The sequence below is a fragment of the Syngnathus typhle genome, linkage group LG8, assembly GCF_033458585.1.
Source record: "Syngnathus typhle isolate RoL2023-S1 ecotype Sweden linkage group LG8, RoL_Styp_1.0, whole genome shotgun sequence".
NCBI classification, from domain to species: Eukaryota; Metazoa; Chordata; class Actinopteri; order Syngnathiformes; family Syngnathidae; genus Syngnathus; species Syngnathus typhle.
This window is the reverse complement of record NC_083745.1, coordinates 12,994,895-13,011,782: the sequence shown is the minus strand read 5'-3', so window position 1 is coordinate 13,011,782 and position 16,888 is coordinate 12,994,895. Positions and strand designations below refer to the sequence as shown.

The window sequence follows — 16,888 nt, the reverse complement described above, 5'->3', positions numbered from 1 at the left end:
ACGAAAAAACAGTAACGGACACGGTCCGGGACAGAAGCGGCAGTCAACCAATCTGACGCCAGCGTGCTCTAACCTGGAAGACAACAGACGGTGGGGTAGGAGGTTTGAATTGCGGCGCGGCACACGGCATTGTTGACAAAGGACGATCGATGCATTTAATGAATTGGAGTGACACAGATGGTTTTATAAACGTGTTATTTATGTAATAGTTTTTTTTAAATAACTGAATGTTACGTAAGGCCCGTTCTCAGCTCCTCGTTTTTGTTTGTCACGTTAGCATATCGTTTAGCCTGCTGTTGCTCGTTCATGTCTGTTCTTGGTGTTGGATTTTGTCGAATAAATTGCCCCCCAAAATGCGACTTATACATGTTTTTTCTCATTTCTGGGCATTTTAAGGCTGGTGCGATTTATACTCCGGAGCGACTTATACTCCGAAAATTACGGTATTAAAAAATTAATGTTGATTTTCACTTGCATTTATTCATTGATGACTTACTTGGCTATCACGAAAGTAATTGAAAATATAATATTGTCATGTCCTGACTCACCTTGGACCGCCTGCACTGTCAAACTGAATATAAAAAAAAAGAAATTTGAACCTGTAATTCCTCCTTTTACCAAAGGGTGGCAGCACCACCCCTCGCCGCTCATTCCTCCCATGGCGACTGCAAAGAAAACGAGGACAGTTGACATCGAGGAACGTCGCTTTCAAGAGAAATGGGAATTACAATAATTCTTCGCTGAAAATCAAGGCCTAAAATCAAAACTATTGGCCCCCGGGCCCCTTCACTTTATTAAATCTGGCCCCAGGAATTTTAACCGTCTGGGAGCTAAGTGATCGGGTGTCTCCTTTCGCAACAATGTTCAATCGTATCTGTGTTTTCGCCACAATCACACAGCTAAAATTTCTATCCTCCATTGGACCAGGCCATTGTACAAGGGGGGAAATCTCGTGGAGGTGGAATTTGCGTCTACATCCGTGACGAATGGTGCCGGGACTCTGTAGTGGTATGCAACCACTGCTCGCCACTGGCGGAGTTCGTGATCATTAAGTGCCGTCCTTTTTACCTGCCAAGGGAATTTACCGCGATTCTGCTCGTCGCGGTTTACATCCCGCCTTCCAACATCGAAGGCGACAGGATCGCGGCTATTAGTGAACTGTACCAGGCTGTCAGTGAACAAGAGACAGCGCACCCTGACGGTTTCACCATCTTCGCTGAGGATTTTAATCATGCTAACCTGAAGTCTGGTTTTCCGAGGCTTCACGAGCATGTTAATTTTCCTACGCGTGGCGACAGCTTCCTGGACCTGGTCTACTCTTCGCATAAAGGAGCTTTAAAAGCCGCCCCCCTCCCCCATCTTGGACTTTCTGACCATATCACTGTTATGCTTTTGCCCGCATACAGACAAATGGTGAGAGCGTCCAGGCCAGTTCGTAAGCAGGTACGGGTGTGGCCTGAGGGTGCCTCTGATGCAATGCGTGACTGCTTTGGCTCTACTGACTGGGACATGTTTAGGAGGGCTGCCACTTGCGACGATCGGACAGACATTGAGGAGTATACTGACTCTGTTTCCTTCTACACCAGGAAGTGCATTGATGATGTGACTCACTCAAAATCCATCGTCACTCGGGCTAATCGGAAGCCATGGCTGACGGGGGCTGTCTTCAGGCTGCTGAGGGCCAGGGACAAAGCCTTTAGAGCGGAGGATGAGGCTGGCTTGAGGACTGCGAGGGCTGACCTGTCCCGGGGCATCAAAGATGCAAAGAGGGCGTTCTCGTGCAAAATTACCGCCCACTTCAAGGACAGCAGGGACGCACGGAGCCTTTGGCAGGGCATTCAGACCATCACGGATTACAAGCCCGCGCCGCAGAGCTGTGAGGGCGACGTCCGTCTGCTCAATGACCTCAACCGCTTCTTTGCTCGCTTCGATGCTCAGAACAGCACTTGCCCGCTGAAGGCCACTCCCCCTTCACACGAGCTGCCCCTGTGCCTCTCCGCCGACAGCGTGAGGAGGGCACTTGCCGCTATCAACATCCGTAAGGCGGCGGGCCCTGACAACATCCCGGGTCGTGCGCTGAAGGACTGCGCTGGTGAGCTGACGGATGTCTTCACAGACATCTTTAACACTTCCCTGCAGCAGGCCATCGTCCCGTCATGTTTCAAAGCTGCCACCATCGTACCTGTGCCGAAGAAACCCGCTCCGTCCTGCTTCAATGACTACCGCCCCGTGGCACTTACGCCCATCATCATGCTTTGAGCGGCTTGTCATGGAGCACATCCGATCCGTTCTCGCCCCCACCATTGACCCTTTCCAGTTTGCGTACCGAGCCAAACGGAACTCTGAGGATGCCATCTGCTCTGCCCTCCACTCGGCCCTCACCCACCTGGAGAGAAGGGACTCGTATGTGAGATTGCTGTTTGTGGACTTCAGTTCTGCCTTCAACACCATTGTGCCACAACGCCTCATCAGCAAACTTGACACGCTGGGCCTCAGTACCTACCTCTGCAACTGGCTACTGGACTTCCTCTGTCAGAGGCCACAGGTAGTACGTGTTGGCGACAAAATCTCCGCCAGCATCACGCTGAGCACGGGGGCCCCCCAAGGCTGTGTGCTCAGTCCGCTGCTCTTCACCCTCCTGACGCATGACTGCACTGCAACCTACAGCGACAACCGTATAGTGAAGTTTGCTGACGACACGACTCTGGTGGGTCTGATCACCAAGGGAGACGAGACTCAATACAGGCTGGAGGTTGCCCTTCTGACCACGTAGTGCAGGGACAACAACCTCCTGCTGAACGTCGACAAGACCAAGGAGATTGTTGTGGACTTCCGGAAGGGTCACACCCAACACCTGCCGCTGACCATCGACGGTGCTGTGGTGGAGAGAGTGAGCAGCGGCAAGTTCCTGGGGGTGCACATCAGTGAGGATGTCTCTTGGTCCACCAACACCGCATCACTGACAAAGAAAGCCCAGCGCCGCCTGTACTTCCTGCGGAAACTCAGGCGAGCGAGCGCCCCTCCGGCCGTTATGACTACATTTTACCGCGGCACCATTGAGAGCGTCCTCTCCAGCTGTATTGCTGTTTGGGGTGGCGGCTGCACTGACTACAACTTGAAGGCCCTGCAGCGCATAGTGAACACGGCTGGTAAGAGGGAGGCTACCCTCTCGTTCACCGGGGTGAACCCCAATGTGCAGGCGCCCAGCCGGGGGGCAATAAGTATACCCACACCTGCTCGACGCCTCTCACCGTGGGCAACTCCAGAGTGGAAGAGAGTCCAGCCCCTCTCGAGAGGGCTTGAACCGGAACCCAAACTGTGCGTGGAGGCAAGTCCGACTATATCTAGTCTGAACTTTTCTGCCTCGCACACCAGCTCGGGCTCCTTTCCAGCCAGAGAGGTGACATTCCATGTCCCTAGAGCCAGCTTCTGCAGCCGGGGATCAGACCGCCAAGGTCCCTGCCTTTGGCCGCCGCCCAGCTCGCACTGCACCCGACCCCCTTGGCCCCTCCCACAGGTGGTGAGCCCATGGGAAGGGCCTGAGTGACTCATATTTGGTTATTTTGTCATATGAAAAATAAAGACAATTGTGACAATGAAATTTGTTTTATAACAGTGTGTATTTGCATGACATTTTTGTAGTTAAAAAATGTCAGAAAAAACTATTGGCCCCCGGGCCCCTTCACTTGATCAAATCTGGCCCTCCTTGCAAAAAGTTTGGACACCCCTGTTCTAAATTGAGGCATTGTGGCACGAAAGTTGGTCACACCAGAATACGGCAGGAGTGCCAACACTATTGCAGTACATACACTTGTACCTTTTTATAAAAAAAAAGGTTGTGATAATAATAAGAGTTCTATAAACATTGTACCTTGTTATAAAAATTGTTATAATAAAATTGTTCTAAAACATATTTACAGTATGTACACTTGTACCTTGTTATAAAAAGTTGTTATTATAATAAAAGAGTTCTAAAACACATTTATACTATGTATACTTTAGCTACATCTACACATGTTACGCACAAAAACGGCAGTGGCTCTACACACACACAGGGCTTTCCAATACACATCGAAACCAAATGGTCAGGTGACGCTTTCTTGCCTTTTCCGGAGAGTATAAAACATTCATTCCTGGAGATGGGGGATGCTGTTACATCTGCTATGGTGCCATGTGTACTGGCCGCCATTAAAGAAACCAATAAAGAACTAACTGTTACTCAGCATCTTAGTTTTCCTGACCCAACAACAGACATCATCAACAACACGCAACAGCCTTAACCTCTTGGCCACCTCATCTTGTGTTGAAATGTCCTGTTATGTACGTTGTGCCAAAATACTTTGGATGTGAAGATAATGAAAATTTGACGAGGTTGTGATATGTAATGACGAGTGGAGAGCACAATAGAGTAGCAACCCATCGCCTGTATATCTCAGCCACCGCATCTCATGCATGAGTTGTATGGGCGACATGATATGGTATGTACGGTGTGGTATAAGCCGCAAGGTAATATGATACGATACTTTGCGAAGGAGAGGTAAGCCACAAAAGGAGCGACACTGTCAACAAAGAAAAACGTTTTTCAATGTTGTCCCACCCCAAAACGTTGGGATCATCGGATCTGCGCAGTTGGATAGTTCCACCAACATTTTAACATCAACATGGTCTGCCTGGGTGTCCTGGCTGAAGATTAGAAAGAAAAGACCCTCAATTTATTGTCCGCTATTGATCTTGGTCATGATCGTATAGTGTTGTGGCCGCAGCATCCCCGGAACGAATCTGGGTCATGGCGTAATTAAATTACCTTGCTGAATTTGTCCGTTGTTCACTGTTGTCAAACAGCCTTGTGTTCAAACAGCACAAGCTTCCAGACATTACGTTCACCTACGTAGGTGGACTAATTCATCTAGGCAAAACTCTCTGATCATACAAATCTTTCCCACTGAGGTGTTTTGAATGCTGTTTTGTCTGCAGATTTCTTACCTATTGAGCAAACAATGTTTGCACTTTAATTTCCATGTTGAAACTTGAATTTTTTAATGGAATTGTTTGTATCCTACTGTTTTGGGTTGTTTGCCAAAAGCTTTTTTTTTGCACAAAGTAGTACTGCTTTGGCAGTCGCTGCTTGTTGCACACAAAGTCGTTACAGTACAATATTTTGTAAACCTATCCTCTGTTACGACTATTTTGTGGCAGTGTATGATCTGATTGGTGGTGATCCCTGATTGGTATTTAGAAAGGACTCTGCATTCAGGCTGGCTGGTTGTGTCGTGTGAATTGTGTTGCAGAGTCAATAATTGTTTGGGTGTGTTTGTGCTCGTGTTCGTATGTAGTACTTTGTGTCAGGGCAAACCTTCTTAACACAATAAAGCATTCAATTCTGATGGTGCCAAAATTAATTTTAAGACCTGAAGCATTTCAGAAAAATGTGTAAAGAAGTTGTGATTCATGTCTTGAGATGTCGTATGCTCATTAGGGACACCTATTTCCAGCAATTGTGTGGAAATCTTCAATAGTAGAAAAAAGAACAGGTTAACGGCGGCCGTGCTGCAGCGATTGCTTTTATGGGAGACAGCGGTTCTCTATGCTCATCTAGAATAAAAATGCTTCTCTTTGCTCTTACTTGTCCGTAAAGAGCCGCACACGCATACACACAGGCAACTCAGTTACAGACCATTCCATTTTTGTCTGCTTTTTGAAGCCTTTACAATGTCTCTTAACATTATTGGCAAAATTTCATGATAGTTTTGTTCCTTCATTTGAGCTTTTTCTGATGTCATTGATCTTGATAGAAATTTAGAAAAAAATAGAGATCATAAAAACACGCCACGTCCCGAACCCAAACTTGCATATGAGTGGGGAATTCAGTTGGATTCTGTCAGAATCAAAGTCAAAGTCATAGTCAGCTTTATTGTCAATCTCTCCACATGTCACAACACACAAAGAGACCGAAACTACGTTTTTCTCTATCCCACGGTGACGAGACACATAACATGATAGACATACAAGTACGCGACACAATATAAAAACAAGAAGGCAAAAATTCAAACAATCAATAGTAAGAGTGATGAATAAATAATAAATAAACAGATAACACAATAATTAAGAGGAGCAAAACGGAGCCAGCAAGCATAGCGCAAAAGTAAAAAACATCAAAAACAAAAAGGCACAAACAATAAATAATAAGAGTAATAATAAATAATAAATAAACAGATAACGCAACAAATAAGAGCCAGTGTGCATACAGACAGTACAGACAGTAAAAGTACAGGACGCTACGCAGAACGGGGGAGCGAGTTCAGGATCCTAACAGCCTGCGAATTATGCTGGTGAAAACATACATATGTCCCTAGGTAAATTTGAAGGACCTCATCATGCATACAGATCATTCCTTGAATGATTACATATACATTGTTCATCACAGGCAATGAGAGCCTCTCAAAGAATCTAATTCACCCTTTGCATCGATCATTCAGCATATACTACCTACCTCATTATTCTGAATTGGACCTTCTAGAGATTCACTTTACACAGTGCCGCAAATTTGTCCTAAAAGTTGGGCTTCATTGCATTGTTGATACTTATGACAAATAATACAGTCAAATATTTAAGTGGCACGAAGAGCTATGCTTTCAAACAACAAACCCTAACTCTTCCCAATGAAAAGTGAAACTGCACCCCATCCAACCCCAAACTCTGGCAGAAATCAATGTCGGCAAATGGACAGCATTGGCAAAATAAAATGTTTATTTACATATGTCAACCACTTCACCCTGTGAATACACTAGTTTTAATTTGAGTCCATCACGTGGTATAGTTGGCGGCTCAGCGAAGGTCTTGCTCCACACACACACTCAACTGAATACTTTTTTTCCTTCCCCCTCCCCATCTGCCAACTTGACCTCCTCTTCTTTGATCATCAGTCCAATCGCCAGAAATTTTAGCGTTGACTCGCAGACCTAGTTAATAAAAACACAATTAAGTTTGCTGAGGTGAAAACTGAGAACAACCATATAACTCAAAGGTCACAAATAAGTCTATAACGTTAAAGGTCAATTCATCACAGTCACACCACATGGAATTACTAATTCACAGGGTGTCCATTCAGTCCTTTCATTATCTGTACCGTTTTGTCCCCACCAGGGGGGGTTGTTCGCAGACGCGCTGGTCACAATTCAACAGCCTTTCTCGTGAAGTTGTAAAATTTTAACGAGATTGTATGGAAAGCCGGCATTCGTTGTATTATACTCATTCATTTAAAACAACTTAAGTGGTGACATTCCTTTTCCGTTTTACAGCCTTTTCTTTACTCGCCGATACGTTTTGAATATTGGGTCATGTTGAGAGACAGGCCAAATTCATTGGTCACGGCATTAAGGTGAGTGAAGGTGTAGAATGCCCCAACCTTGGGTCAAGTTCGCCTCCCTCCACACCGCCACTCTTAAGACGGCTTCGTTCTGCAATAGTTTAAAATCAAATATTACTTCAGTATGCATGCATGAAGCGCAATAACAGAAAATCGACAGGTTGCTTACTTGTTTTATGTATACGATGCTCAATGGCACCAACCGAGCCCCACGTACCGACACCATTCTGCTTGGCTGTTTCTAAGTTGGAACAAACAGACATACGATTGTGTTATCCTGCAATGTTTAAAGCAACAAAACACATTTGTATTTTTAGTAGTTCTAAATAGATATTTAACATGCATGTGCAAGTGAAGTAAACTTACATTTTTGACGTGTCCCTCAATGTTTACCAGCCGCTCAGGAGTTTTTTTTTTTTAAATCACCTCGCTGAGAGACATTTGCAATGACGGGGAAAATGAGGTTGAGTGCCTTAGCCCTTAAGGCATCGCTGCAGTCCACCTCCGCCCCCATGTAGATTTTGCTGCTGTTCTGACACCGGAGCAGGTTGGGGTTTCCCGCCTCCGCCATGAAATGGGCGAAAACGTAAATGTTGCCCTCTGTGACTTGGCTAGACAGATTACTGAAAAGTCATCTTGAAAGAGGTCGTACCATCACAGAGGGCAACAGTTACATTCTCATAGCATACATTTCACAGCTCGAAGCACCCGACTTCCACCCTTTCGCCCGAATGTCTCTCCGCATCCCCACCACTTGCGCTTTAATAACTTTTCTGTTCATTCTGAAAGAGAAAGTGCCAAATGATAATGATCAGGAATTTTTCAAATAATTTTTTTTGTATACACATTTCCATTTCATTCCAAAATGTGGTGGAATTCAAGGAAGAGCCTTCCGGTGCAATCAAACAAACCTTTCCGTATGGGATTGACCATGAAGAGGTCGTTGCAAGGACTTCCTCCAATCAGCAGGTCAAAAGGGCCCCATTCAGCGAGGTGTTTCCTTGTGATGGTGCAGACGTCGCTGACGTATTCAATCTTGCCAGCGTGCTTGATCATACCCACCGCGATGGAATCCTCACAAATCTCTGACGGAATGTAGCGTTCCACCTTGAAGCCAAGGTCCTTGAGCCCCAGGTATCCTGTTGTAATACCGTCAAAGAGCGACAGAACCTTCAAGGGCTTGTGTCTATCTGCAGCAATGGCCGGGTAATCTGTAAGAGGCTCGAACTCCATGGCGCTGTCATTGGCAAAGTCTTGGACTTTGACGCTCCAGTCTGGCCTGAGTTTTCAGCTTACCCTCGCACTGTGTTGGCTGGTAAATGTAGCAGCTCAATATCTTTCACATTGGTAACACCTGGATTTTATTAAGAACATTTGTCAAACAGAAATAGTAAAAGCAGTACTTCCTGTGTAGCATCCTTCAAAATAAAACGTATGTATAAAACATATACATTGTTCATCACAGGCAATGAGAGCCTCTCAAAGAATCTAATTCACCCTTTGCATCGATCATTCAGCATATACTACCTACCTCATTATAGTGAATTGGACCTTCTAGAGATTCACTTTACACAGTGCCGCAAATTTGTCCTAAAAGTTGGGCTTTATTGCATTGTTGACACTTCTGACAAAAGCTCACAAAAGGTTACCTCTCCCACTAGGATCTCCACGCACTCCTTACAGAAACATGACCTCTGACTCGCCACAGCACACGGTGCAGTACGACTGGTAGCCATCTTCATCGTAGCGATGCAGTGTTTCTGTGAAGTCTTTCTTGCATTTGAAACAATGACCACCTTCAAAGAATGGGTGCTGCAACAACCAACCACATCAGGCAAAACAACAATCTTCGATTTTTGTGCCTTTGTCTCGAAGCCTCTCAATTAAAGTGTCTTTTGTGTAAGTGTAGTTGCAGGAGCTTGCTCAACTCTTAAAAGCATGTTTTCTTTTCACAGGCGGCTCGTAGTCAGTGTTAGCAGAGTTATTTAAATAAAATGAGTCATACTGTGGAGACAGAGAAAACGACGACTCACTTTGGTTTGCCAGTGCCCAATTAACACATTGGTAACACCTGGATTTTATTAAGAACATTTGTCAAACAGAAATAGTAAAAGCAGTACTTCCTGTGTAGCATCCTTCAAAATAAAACTCTCAATATACAGAGCACATAGTACTAACACCCCCACTTGCTCTTAGTATATTGGTAAATACATGCAAACTAGAAATACAATGATTTTTCTCAAGGTAATGCATACACATTTCATAAACATGTAAATACCACCAAATTCATCATATGATAGAAACACATTCCATAAACAAATTTCTACTCTCCAAACATAAATGCCACAAAATTCATCAACTTAGACTTTGTTGGAGGTTTTATCATGAGATCAACCACCATATATTCTGTTGGACAGTAGTCCAGCATTAGTTTGCCATCGTTAACAGTTGATCTTACAAGGTGGTACTTTCTGTCAACATGTTTACATTGTTGACTTTGTCCAGGATTTTTAGCTAAGGCTATGGCTCCTTGATTATCTTCATAAACCTTTGGCTGCTTGTAATGATACCCATCAACACCATCTAACAGTTGTACTAAATACAGATATTCTTGTACAGTTGAAGCCAAGGCCATGTATTCAGCTTCACACGTTGAAAGAGCTACTGTTGCTTGTCTTTTGGTTTTCCATGAAATTAAGGGACCAAATTGGCTCAAGCTAACACAATAACCTGACGTACTACGTCTGTCAGTATCATGTTCAGCCCAGTATGCATTACTGAATGCTTCCAACCCAAGTGGTTCGCCATCACTCTTTTTGTAACACAACATCTTTTCCTTTGTGCCCTCAGTACATGTTTTATTGTAGCCCATTGTTCTATAGTTGGTTTGGAAAGGTATTGGGAAGGTTTGCTCACTACAAAGCTTAGATCTGGTTGATAAATAGATTAAGCTGCCAACAGCCTCTCTATATTTCTTCAGATCACTCAGGGTTTCTGTGTTTTCAGAATAGTTAAGCTTAGGTTCACATGGTGTTGCTCATGGCTTACAATCTTGCATATCAAATCTCTCAAGTATTTTGTCAACATATCTTTTCTGTGACATTGTTATACAGTGATCAGTTTGATGGAAACCAATACCCAGAAAGTTGTTCACTTTACCCAAGTCTTTCATTTAGAATTTAGCTGTGAGCATTTCTTTTACATTCTTTATCAAATTTTCATCACTGGCAACAATAATCAGGTCATCCACCCATATCACAATGACCATCTTTTTGATTTTCTGTTCCTTTAGTGTACACACAAGGATCAGCTGGATTCTGAATAAACAGATTGTCACAAAAGAAATCACGTAATATTTTGTTCCAGTTTCTACCTTTTTGTTTTAAGACATAGTGATTTTCCCAGCTTACACACCACCATTTCACCTTTGTCAGATGTGACTTCATAACCTTGTCCTTGTGTCATATAAATCTCAAAATCAATTGGAGCATGAAGGTAAGCGGTTTTGACATCCATCTGATGTAAAATCAGGTTTTCTTGTGCCGCTTTTTGCATTAACACTCGTACACTTGTCAGATTGGCGGTGAGTGAAAAAGTCTTATAATAATCTACACCCTGCTTTTGACTGCATCCTTTGGCTACATAACGTGCCTTAAATTTGCTGGACCCATCTGCATTGGTTTTAAGAGCATAAACCCATCTACCCCCCACTGCTTTCTTACCCTCTGGCAATGTAGTCAAGGTAAATGTGTTGTTGTCATTAAGTGATTCCATTTCTTCACTCATGGCACGAGACCATTCTTTTAAATAAGGTGACGTTACAGATTCACTAAATGAGAAAGGTACATTAGACACCAATCGTAGCAGTAATCTACTGTCAACATGCCTCAGTTACACAACCACCAAAGTAGTCTGAACTCTAGAACAGGGGTCTCTAACTCCAGTCCTCGGGGGCCGCGTTTCTACATGTTTTTCAAGTTTCCCTCGTTAAACGCACCTGATTAAATTATCAAGCTCCTGCAGGACGTGAGGATGAACTGATCATTTGAATCAGGTGTGTTTAACAAGGGAAACTTGGAAAACATGTAGGAATGCGGCCCCCGAGGACTGGTGTTTAAGACCCCTGCTCTAGAAGGGTAACGTCTCAAGATTCAAGAGTTTTTATTCGCCATGTTTGAGCGTGCCAAACAAGGAATTTGACTTCGGTAAAAACACACCCTCTGTTCAACATTTAGGTGACTAACAACATTCAGGACATGTGAATAATGGCAAAAACAGTGTAGACAAATTCAAGAAGCCAGCTCAGTGGACTAGTGGTAGAGTGTCCGCCCTGAGACTGGAAGGTAGTGGGTTCAAACCCCCGGCCGGGTTATACCAAAGACTATAAAAATGGGACCCATTGCCTCCCTGCTAGGCACTCAGCATTAAGGGTTGGAATTGGGGGGTTAGATCACCAACTGATTCCCGAGCGCGGCACTGCTGCTGCTCACTGCTCCCCTCTCCCCCAGGGCATGGATTAAAATCACACGGGGATGGGTTAAATGCAGAGGACAAATTTCACCACACCCAGATGTGTGTGTGACGATCATTGGGACTTTAACTTTAAAAAGGTGTGAAGAGCAGGATGTTATTGCACAGTAATGTCTCTGAGACTCTATGAGTGGTGTGAGTTCATCAGAGCAACAGCCTGGGGGAAGAAGCTGTCTCTGTGTCTGCTGGTTTTGGCGTACCGAGCTCTATAACGCCGTCCGGAGGGGAGTAGTTCAAACAGACTGCAACCTGGGTGAGAAGGGTCTGTAGAGATGTTCCCTGCCCGATTCCTGGTCCTGGACAGGTACAAGTCTTGGATAGATGGGAGGTTGATTCCAATGATCTTTTCTGCAGTTCTGATTGTCCGTTGTAGTCTGTGCTTGTCTTGTTTGGAGGCCGATCCAAACCAGCCAGTGATGGAGGTGCAGAGGACAGACTGGATGATGTCAGTGTAGAAGGTCTTCAGAAGCTCTCGCGGCAGGTTGAATGTCTCAGGAAGTATAGCCTCTGCTGGGCCTTCTTCCGGACAGAGTCTATGTGGCCGGTCCATTTCAGGTCCCGAGAGATTGTGGTTCCCAAGAACTTGAAGGTGTCTGTGGAGAGAATAGTATAACTGCGGATAGTGAGGGTTAAAAGTGGTGAAGGGTCTCCCCTGAAATCCACTGTCATCTCCACGGTCTTGAGCGGATTCAGCTCCAGATGGTTTTGACTGCACCAGTAGACCAGCCGCTCCACCTCCTGTCTGTACGCAGTCTCATCACCGTCCTGGATCAGTCCGATGAGTGGTGTCGTCTGCATACTTCAGGAGCTTCACAGGAGAGTCACCTGAGGAGAAATCATTGGTGTAGAGAGAGAAGGGCAGTGGGGAGAGGACGCACCCCTGAGGGGCTCCAGTGTTGGTGGTCCGGGTGTCAGATGTGATGCCCCCCAGCCTCACACGCTGTCTCCTGTTGGTCAGGAAGCTGGTGATCCACTGACAGGTGGAGGCAGGCACCGCAAGCTGGATGAGCTTCTGTTGGAGGATGTCAGGGGCGATGGTGTTGAACGCCGAGCTAAAGTCCACGAATACGATCCTGGCGTACGTTCCTGGGGTGTCCAGGTAGTGCAGGATGTAGTGCAGTCCCATGTTGACCGCATCATCCACTGACCTGTTTCCCCGGTAGGCAAACTGGAGGGGGTCAAGCAGGGGGCCCGTGACCTCCTTCAGGTGGTTCAGCACTAACCTGTTCGAATCATTTCATGACCACAGATGTCAGTGCGACGGGTCTATAGTCATTCAAACCTGTGATGGCGGGCTTCTTGGCCACTGGAAGGATGGTGGAGCTCTTGAAGCACGAGGGCACCTCACACAGCTCCAGAGAACTGTTGATGGTTGACTTCCGGTTGAGCTTCGGAGATATGTAGACGTGTCGTCTGAGCTCTCCCACATTTACCTAAAATATGCCAACGAGACCCCTTTTTTAAAATAATTTGCTACTCGTGGAACACCTATCAATCAATTATACACAGTATTTTTTGTTGTTTTATTCTTCTCTTTTTTCCTCTCTCGACGGTATTGTGGAGTTTTTTTACAATGCCGAGGCTGAGAGCTAATGAGCCCGGAGAGAGTAGCCTAGCCTCGGGAGAGTCCGCTGTCCTACAGGCGATTGGCGCTTTGAGGGCTGAATTGCTGACCAAGATCGACGAGAAGGCGGAAATGCAGAAGAAGGAGCTGTCCAAACAAATAAGCAGCCTTGGAGACGAACTGAAGGCGGCTATCGACCATGCTAGCAACAGAGTTGGCGTCCTGGAGGAACGTATGGCTAGCTTGGAGGAGGGTGCCAATGGTCAATCAGACAGAATCACCGAGTTGGAACAACAAGTGTCCGATTTACGGAAAGTAATGTCAGACATGACGGTGAAAACAGAGGACTTAGAAGCAAGGTCGAGGAGAGACAATTTGCGAGTGTTCGGTGTCAGAGAGGGTCGTGAATATGGTGTAAGGGTGAGCACTTTTGTTGCGGAACTTCTGCAGCAACTACTGCAAATGGAAACCACACCGGTAATTGACCGGGCCCACCGCACCAATCCACAATCTGGCAAACCGGGACAAGATCAGCCACCGAGAGCCTTCGTAGTGAAGTTCCATTACTCTCAGGAAAAGGAGGCCATTCTGAAGAAAGCTGCTTCCCAGAAGCTCGTCTCTAAAGATGGGGACGTCATACGAATCTTCCCGGACTTCACGCAGCGAGTTGCAAGACAGAGAGCGGAGTTCGGCCCGGCGAGACAGATACTAAGACAGTGCGAGGGAGTGAAATATGGACTTTTGTTCCCTGCGAGATTGAAGGTAACGACCACGGATGGCGTGCAGCTAGTGTTCTCCGACCCAGTGAGGGCAATTGCGTTTGCCAAAGGTCTGATGTCGGCATGACTTGGGGACTCTTGAGACATTAAAAATTACATATTTGGGATGAGACGTTTTCATGGACAGCTATTTGGGTTGGTAAGTGGGTTCTTACTACATCTCTCTCATAACTCGTGATTTATACTGACTGATGCCAGTTCTATTGTGTATGTGTAAACTTAATTACTGTGGTTAATGTTAAGGCTTACTTATTTAGGGGTTATTATTATTGAGTTATGTCGATTATTTATATGTATATATGTGTGTGTGTATGTATATATGTATGTATGTATATGTATGTGTGTATATATGTGTATATGTGTGTATGTATATATGTATGTGCATATATATATGTGTATATGTATATATATGTATATATGTATGTGTGTATGTATGTGTACGTGTGTGTGTGTATATATATATATGTATATATATATTTTTTTTCCATGCAAGCAATTTTGCTTACTTGTTTATATTTCACACACACATGTCTCAATTCATTTCTCGCCTTGAATCATTTTTGTTTAAATCTACCTGCTTGTTTACGGTACCATCGTTGGTATTTCTCGATCTGTTGTTTTGCTGAGTTATTATACTTCAATATGTTTGTTTTCCATGGGCTTAACGAGGGAATATGTATGTAGGTGGGTCTTGTTGGTGTTTCATAGTATAGATATTTGGTTAAATGTGTAATCTTAGGTTCATGTGGGGTCGCAGCCACTTGTGACAAGTGTCTGGAGTAGCCTTAACAATTCAGATGCTTCATAGTGGCGTGGGAGGTGGGCTGGGTGCAGTCTCTCATTTGGGGAGGGACCGGCAACAAAGGTTTTGTGTTGGGTGTGAAACCCTTTTGGGTGTTGGTGTTGTTGTTTTTTGTGGTTTTTCTTCTTTTTTTTCCTCTCTTTTCTCTGTTTTCTTTCTGTTGTTTTTTTTGCTTTTCCCCTTTCTTTCCTTTTCCTATCCAAGGGCTAGAGATGTGGAGCAACCTTTTTTTACATCCATCCTCCATTATTTTTTCTTCAATTTATGTTGAGTTCTTCCGGTGATGTGAAAGGACGATTAACAAAATTTGTAACCTGGAATGTGAGGGGTCTCAACCACCCAGTGAAGAGGAGTAAGGTGTTTTCTCATCTGAATAAATTAAAAGCGGAGGTAATCTTTCTACAGGAAACACACCTTCGTATTAACGATATCCATAAATTGAAGAGGGGACCGATATCTCAGGTTTATCATTCTGGCTTAAATTCCAAATTACGCGGTACAGCCATTTTAATTGGTAAAAATGTGCAATTTACTCTCTATAGGGCTATAGATGATAAAGAAGGGAGGTTTGTTATTGTGCAGGGCAAGCTTTGTGGTATTCCAGTAGTGCTTATTAGTGTTTATGCCCCCAATTGGGATGACACTAAATTCTTTAAAGATTTGTTTGGGCGCATTCCGGATCTTGGGACACACCATCTTGTACTGGGCGGGGATCTAAATACGGTTCTTGAGCCCTCACTTGACCGATCTAGGGTTTCAAGTGGCCCCCCTTCTAAATCTGCATCTATTATTAAGAACTTTTGCCAATCTCTGGGAGCTGTCGATCCATGGAGATTTAAAAATCCAACCTCCAGAACGTTTTCATTTTTTTCTGCAGTTCACCAGACGTATTCAAGAATTGACCTTTTTCTAATAGATCAAAAATTACTCCCACTAATTAAATCAATTGATTATGATAGTATTGTAATCTCGGACCACGCCCCAGTAACCTTAGAACTTTGCCTTCAAAGTAGACTGCCCTTACAGTATGATTGGCGATTTAACACATATTTATTGTCGGATGAGAATTTTGTGGAATTTATTTCATCACAGGTTGATTTCTTTTTGGAGACGAATAATTTACCGGGCACGAATGTTTTTATATTATGGGAGACCTTTAAGGTTTACATTAGGGGCCAGATAATTGAATACAATGCCCGTCTCAATAAAACCCGTAGGGAAAGATTTGATAAGTTGATCAAATTAATAAGAAATGTAGATCTGCAGCATTCTTCTTCACCAACAGCCAACGTAAACAAAGAATAGCGTTACAAACAGAATTTGATCTTCTGACCTCTAAGGAGGCCAGTGAAAAATTCTTGAAGTCCAGGCAAAATTGTTATGAACATGGAGAACGGGCTGGCAGGCTTCTGTCTCACCAACTGCGCCAGCGCTCGGCAACTAATTTTATTGAGGGAATCCAGGCACTAGACGGAGAAATTAAATCTAATCCCAAAGACATCAACGACCAGTTCAAATACTTTTATTCGTCTCTCTATACAGCAGACTATTCTCGTTCTAACAGCTTTCTGGATAATATAGCTTTTCCCACGGTGGCTGAAGAGGACAGGGATTTTTTGGAACTGCCCATATCTGAAGCCGAGATAGGGGAAGCTATCAAATCCATGAAGAATTCGAAGGCACCCGGCCCGGATGGTTACCCAATTGAATTCTATAAGGCTTTTGCTAATAAATTAACTCCTTTATTATGTATAGTCTATAGCGAAGTCCTAAAACAGAAAAAGCTTCCAACTTCCATGACCCAGGCCACCATTTCAGTTCTTCTTAAAAAGGGCAAGGACCCAACC

At 44.4% G+C, this 16,888-nt stretch overlaps 1 protein-coding gene and 1 long non-coding RNA gene across 2 annotated transcripts; both read right to left on the bottom strand.

Moving 5' to 3' along the window:
- Positions 1-5,911: 5,911 nt before the first annotated feature.
- LOC133158749 (uncharacterized) lies at positions 5,912-7,726 on the bottom strand. Its single transcript, XR_009715281.1, has 3 exons — positions 7,536-7,726; positions 7,406-7,457; positions 5,912-6,959 (listed from the first exon to the last, which is right to left on the bottom strand). It is a non-coding gene; the product is annotated as an uncharacterized LOC133158749 (long non-coding RNA).
- Positions 7,727-7,733: 7 nt separating this feature from the next.
- On the bottom strand, positions 7,734-9,405 carry LOC133158748 (DNA (cytosine-5)-methyltransferase 3C-like). Its single transcript, XM_061286145.1, has 2 exons — positions 8,278-9,405; positions 7,734-8,148 (listed from the first exon to the last, which is right to left on the bottom strand). The coding sequence occupies exons 1-2, from the start codon at positions 8,597-8,599 to the stop codon at positions 8,144-8,146; spliced, it is 327 nt and encodes a 108-aa protein (XP_061142129.1). The 5' UTR covers positions 8,600-9,405; the 3' UTR covers positions 7,734-8,143.
- Positions 9,406-16,888: the final 7,483 nt, after the last annotated feature.

Coding starts and splice junctions, on each gene's coding strand:
- LOC133158748 (XM_061286145.1), bottom strand. CDS start 8,599: ATGGAGTTCGAGCCTCTTACAGATTACCCGGCCATTGCTGCAGATAGA.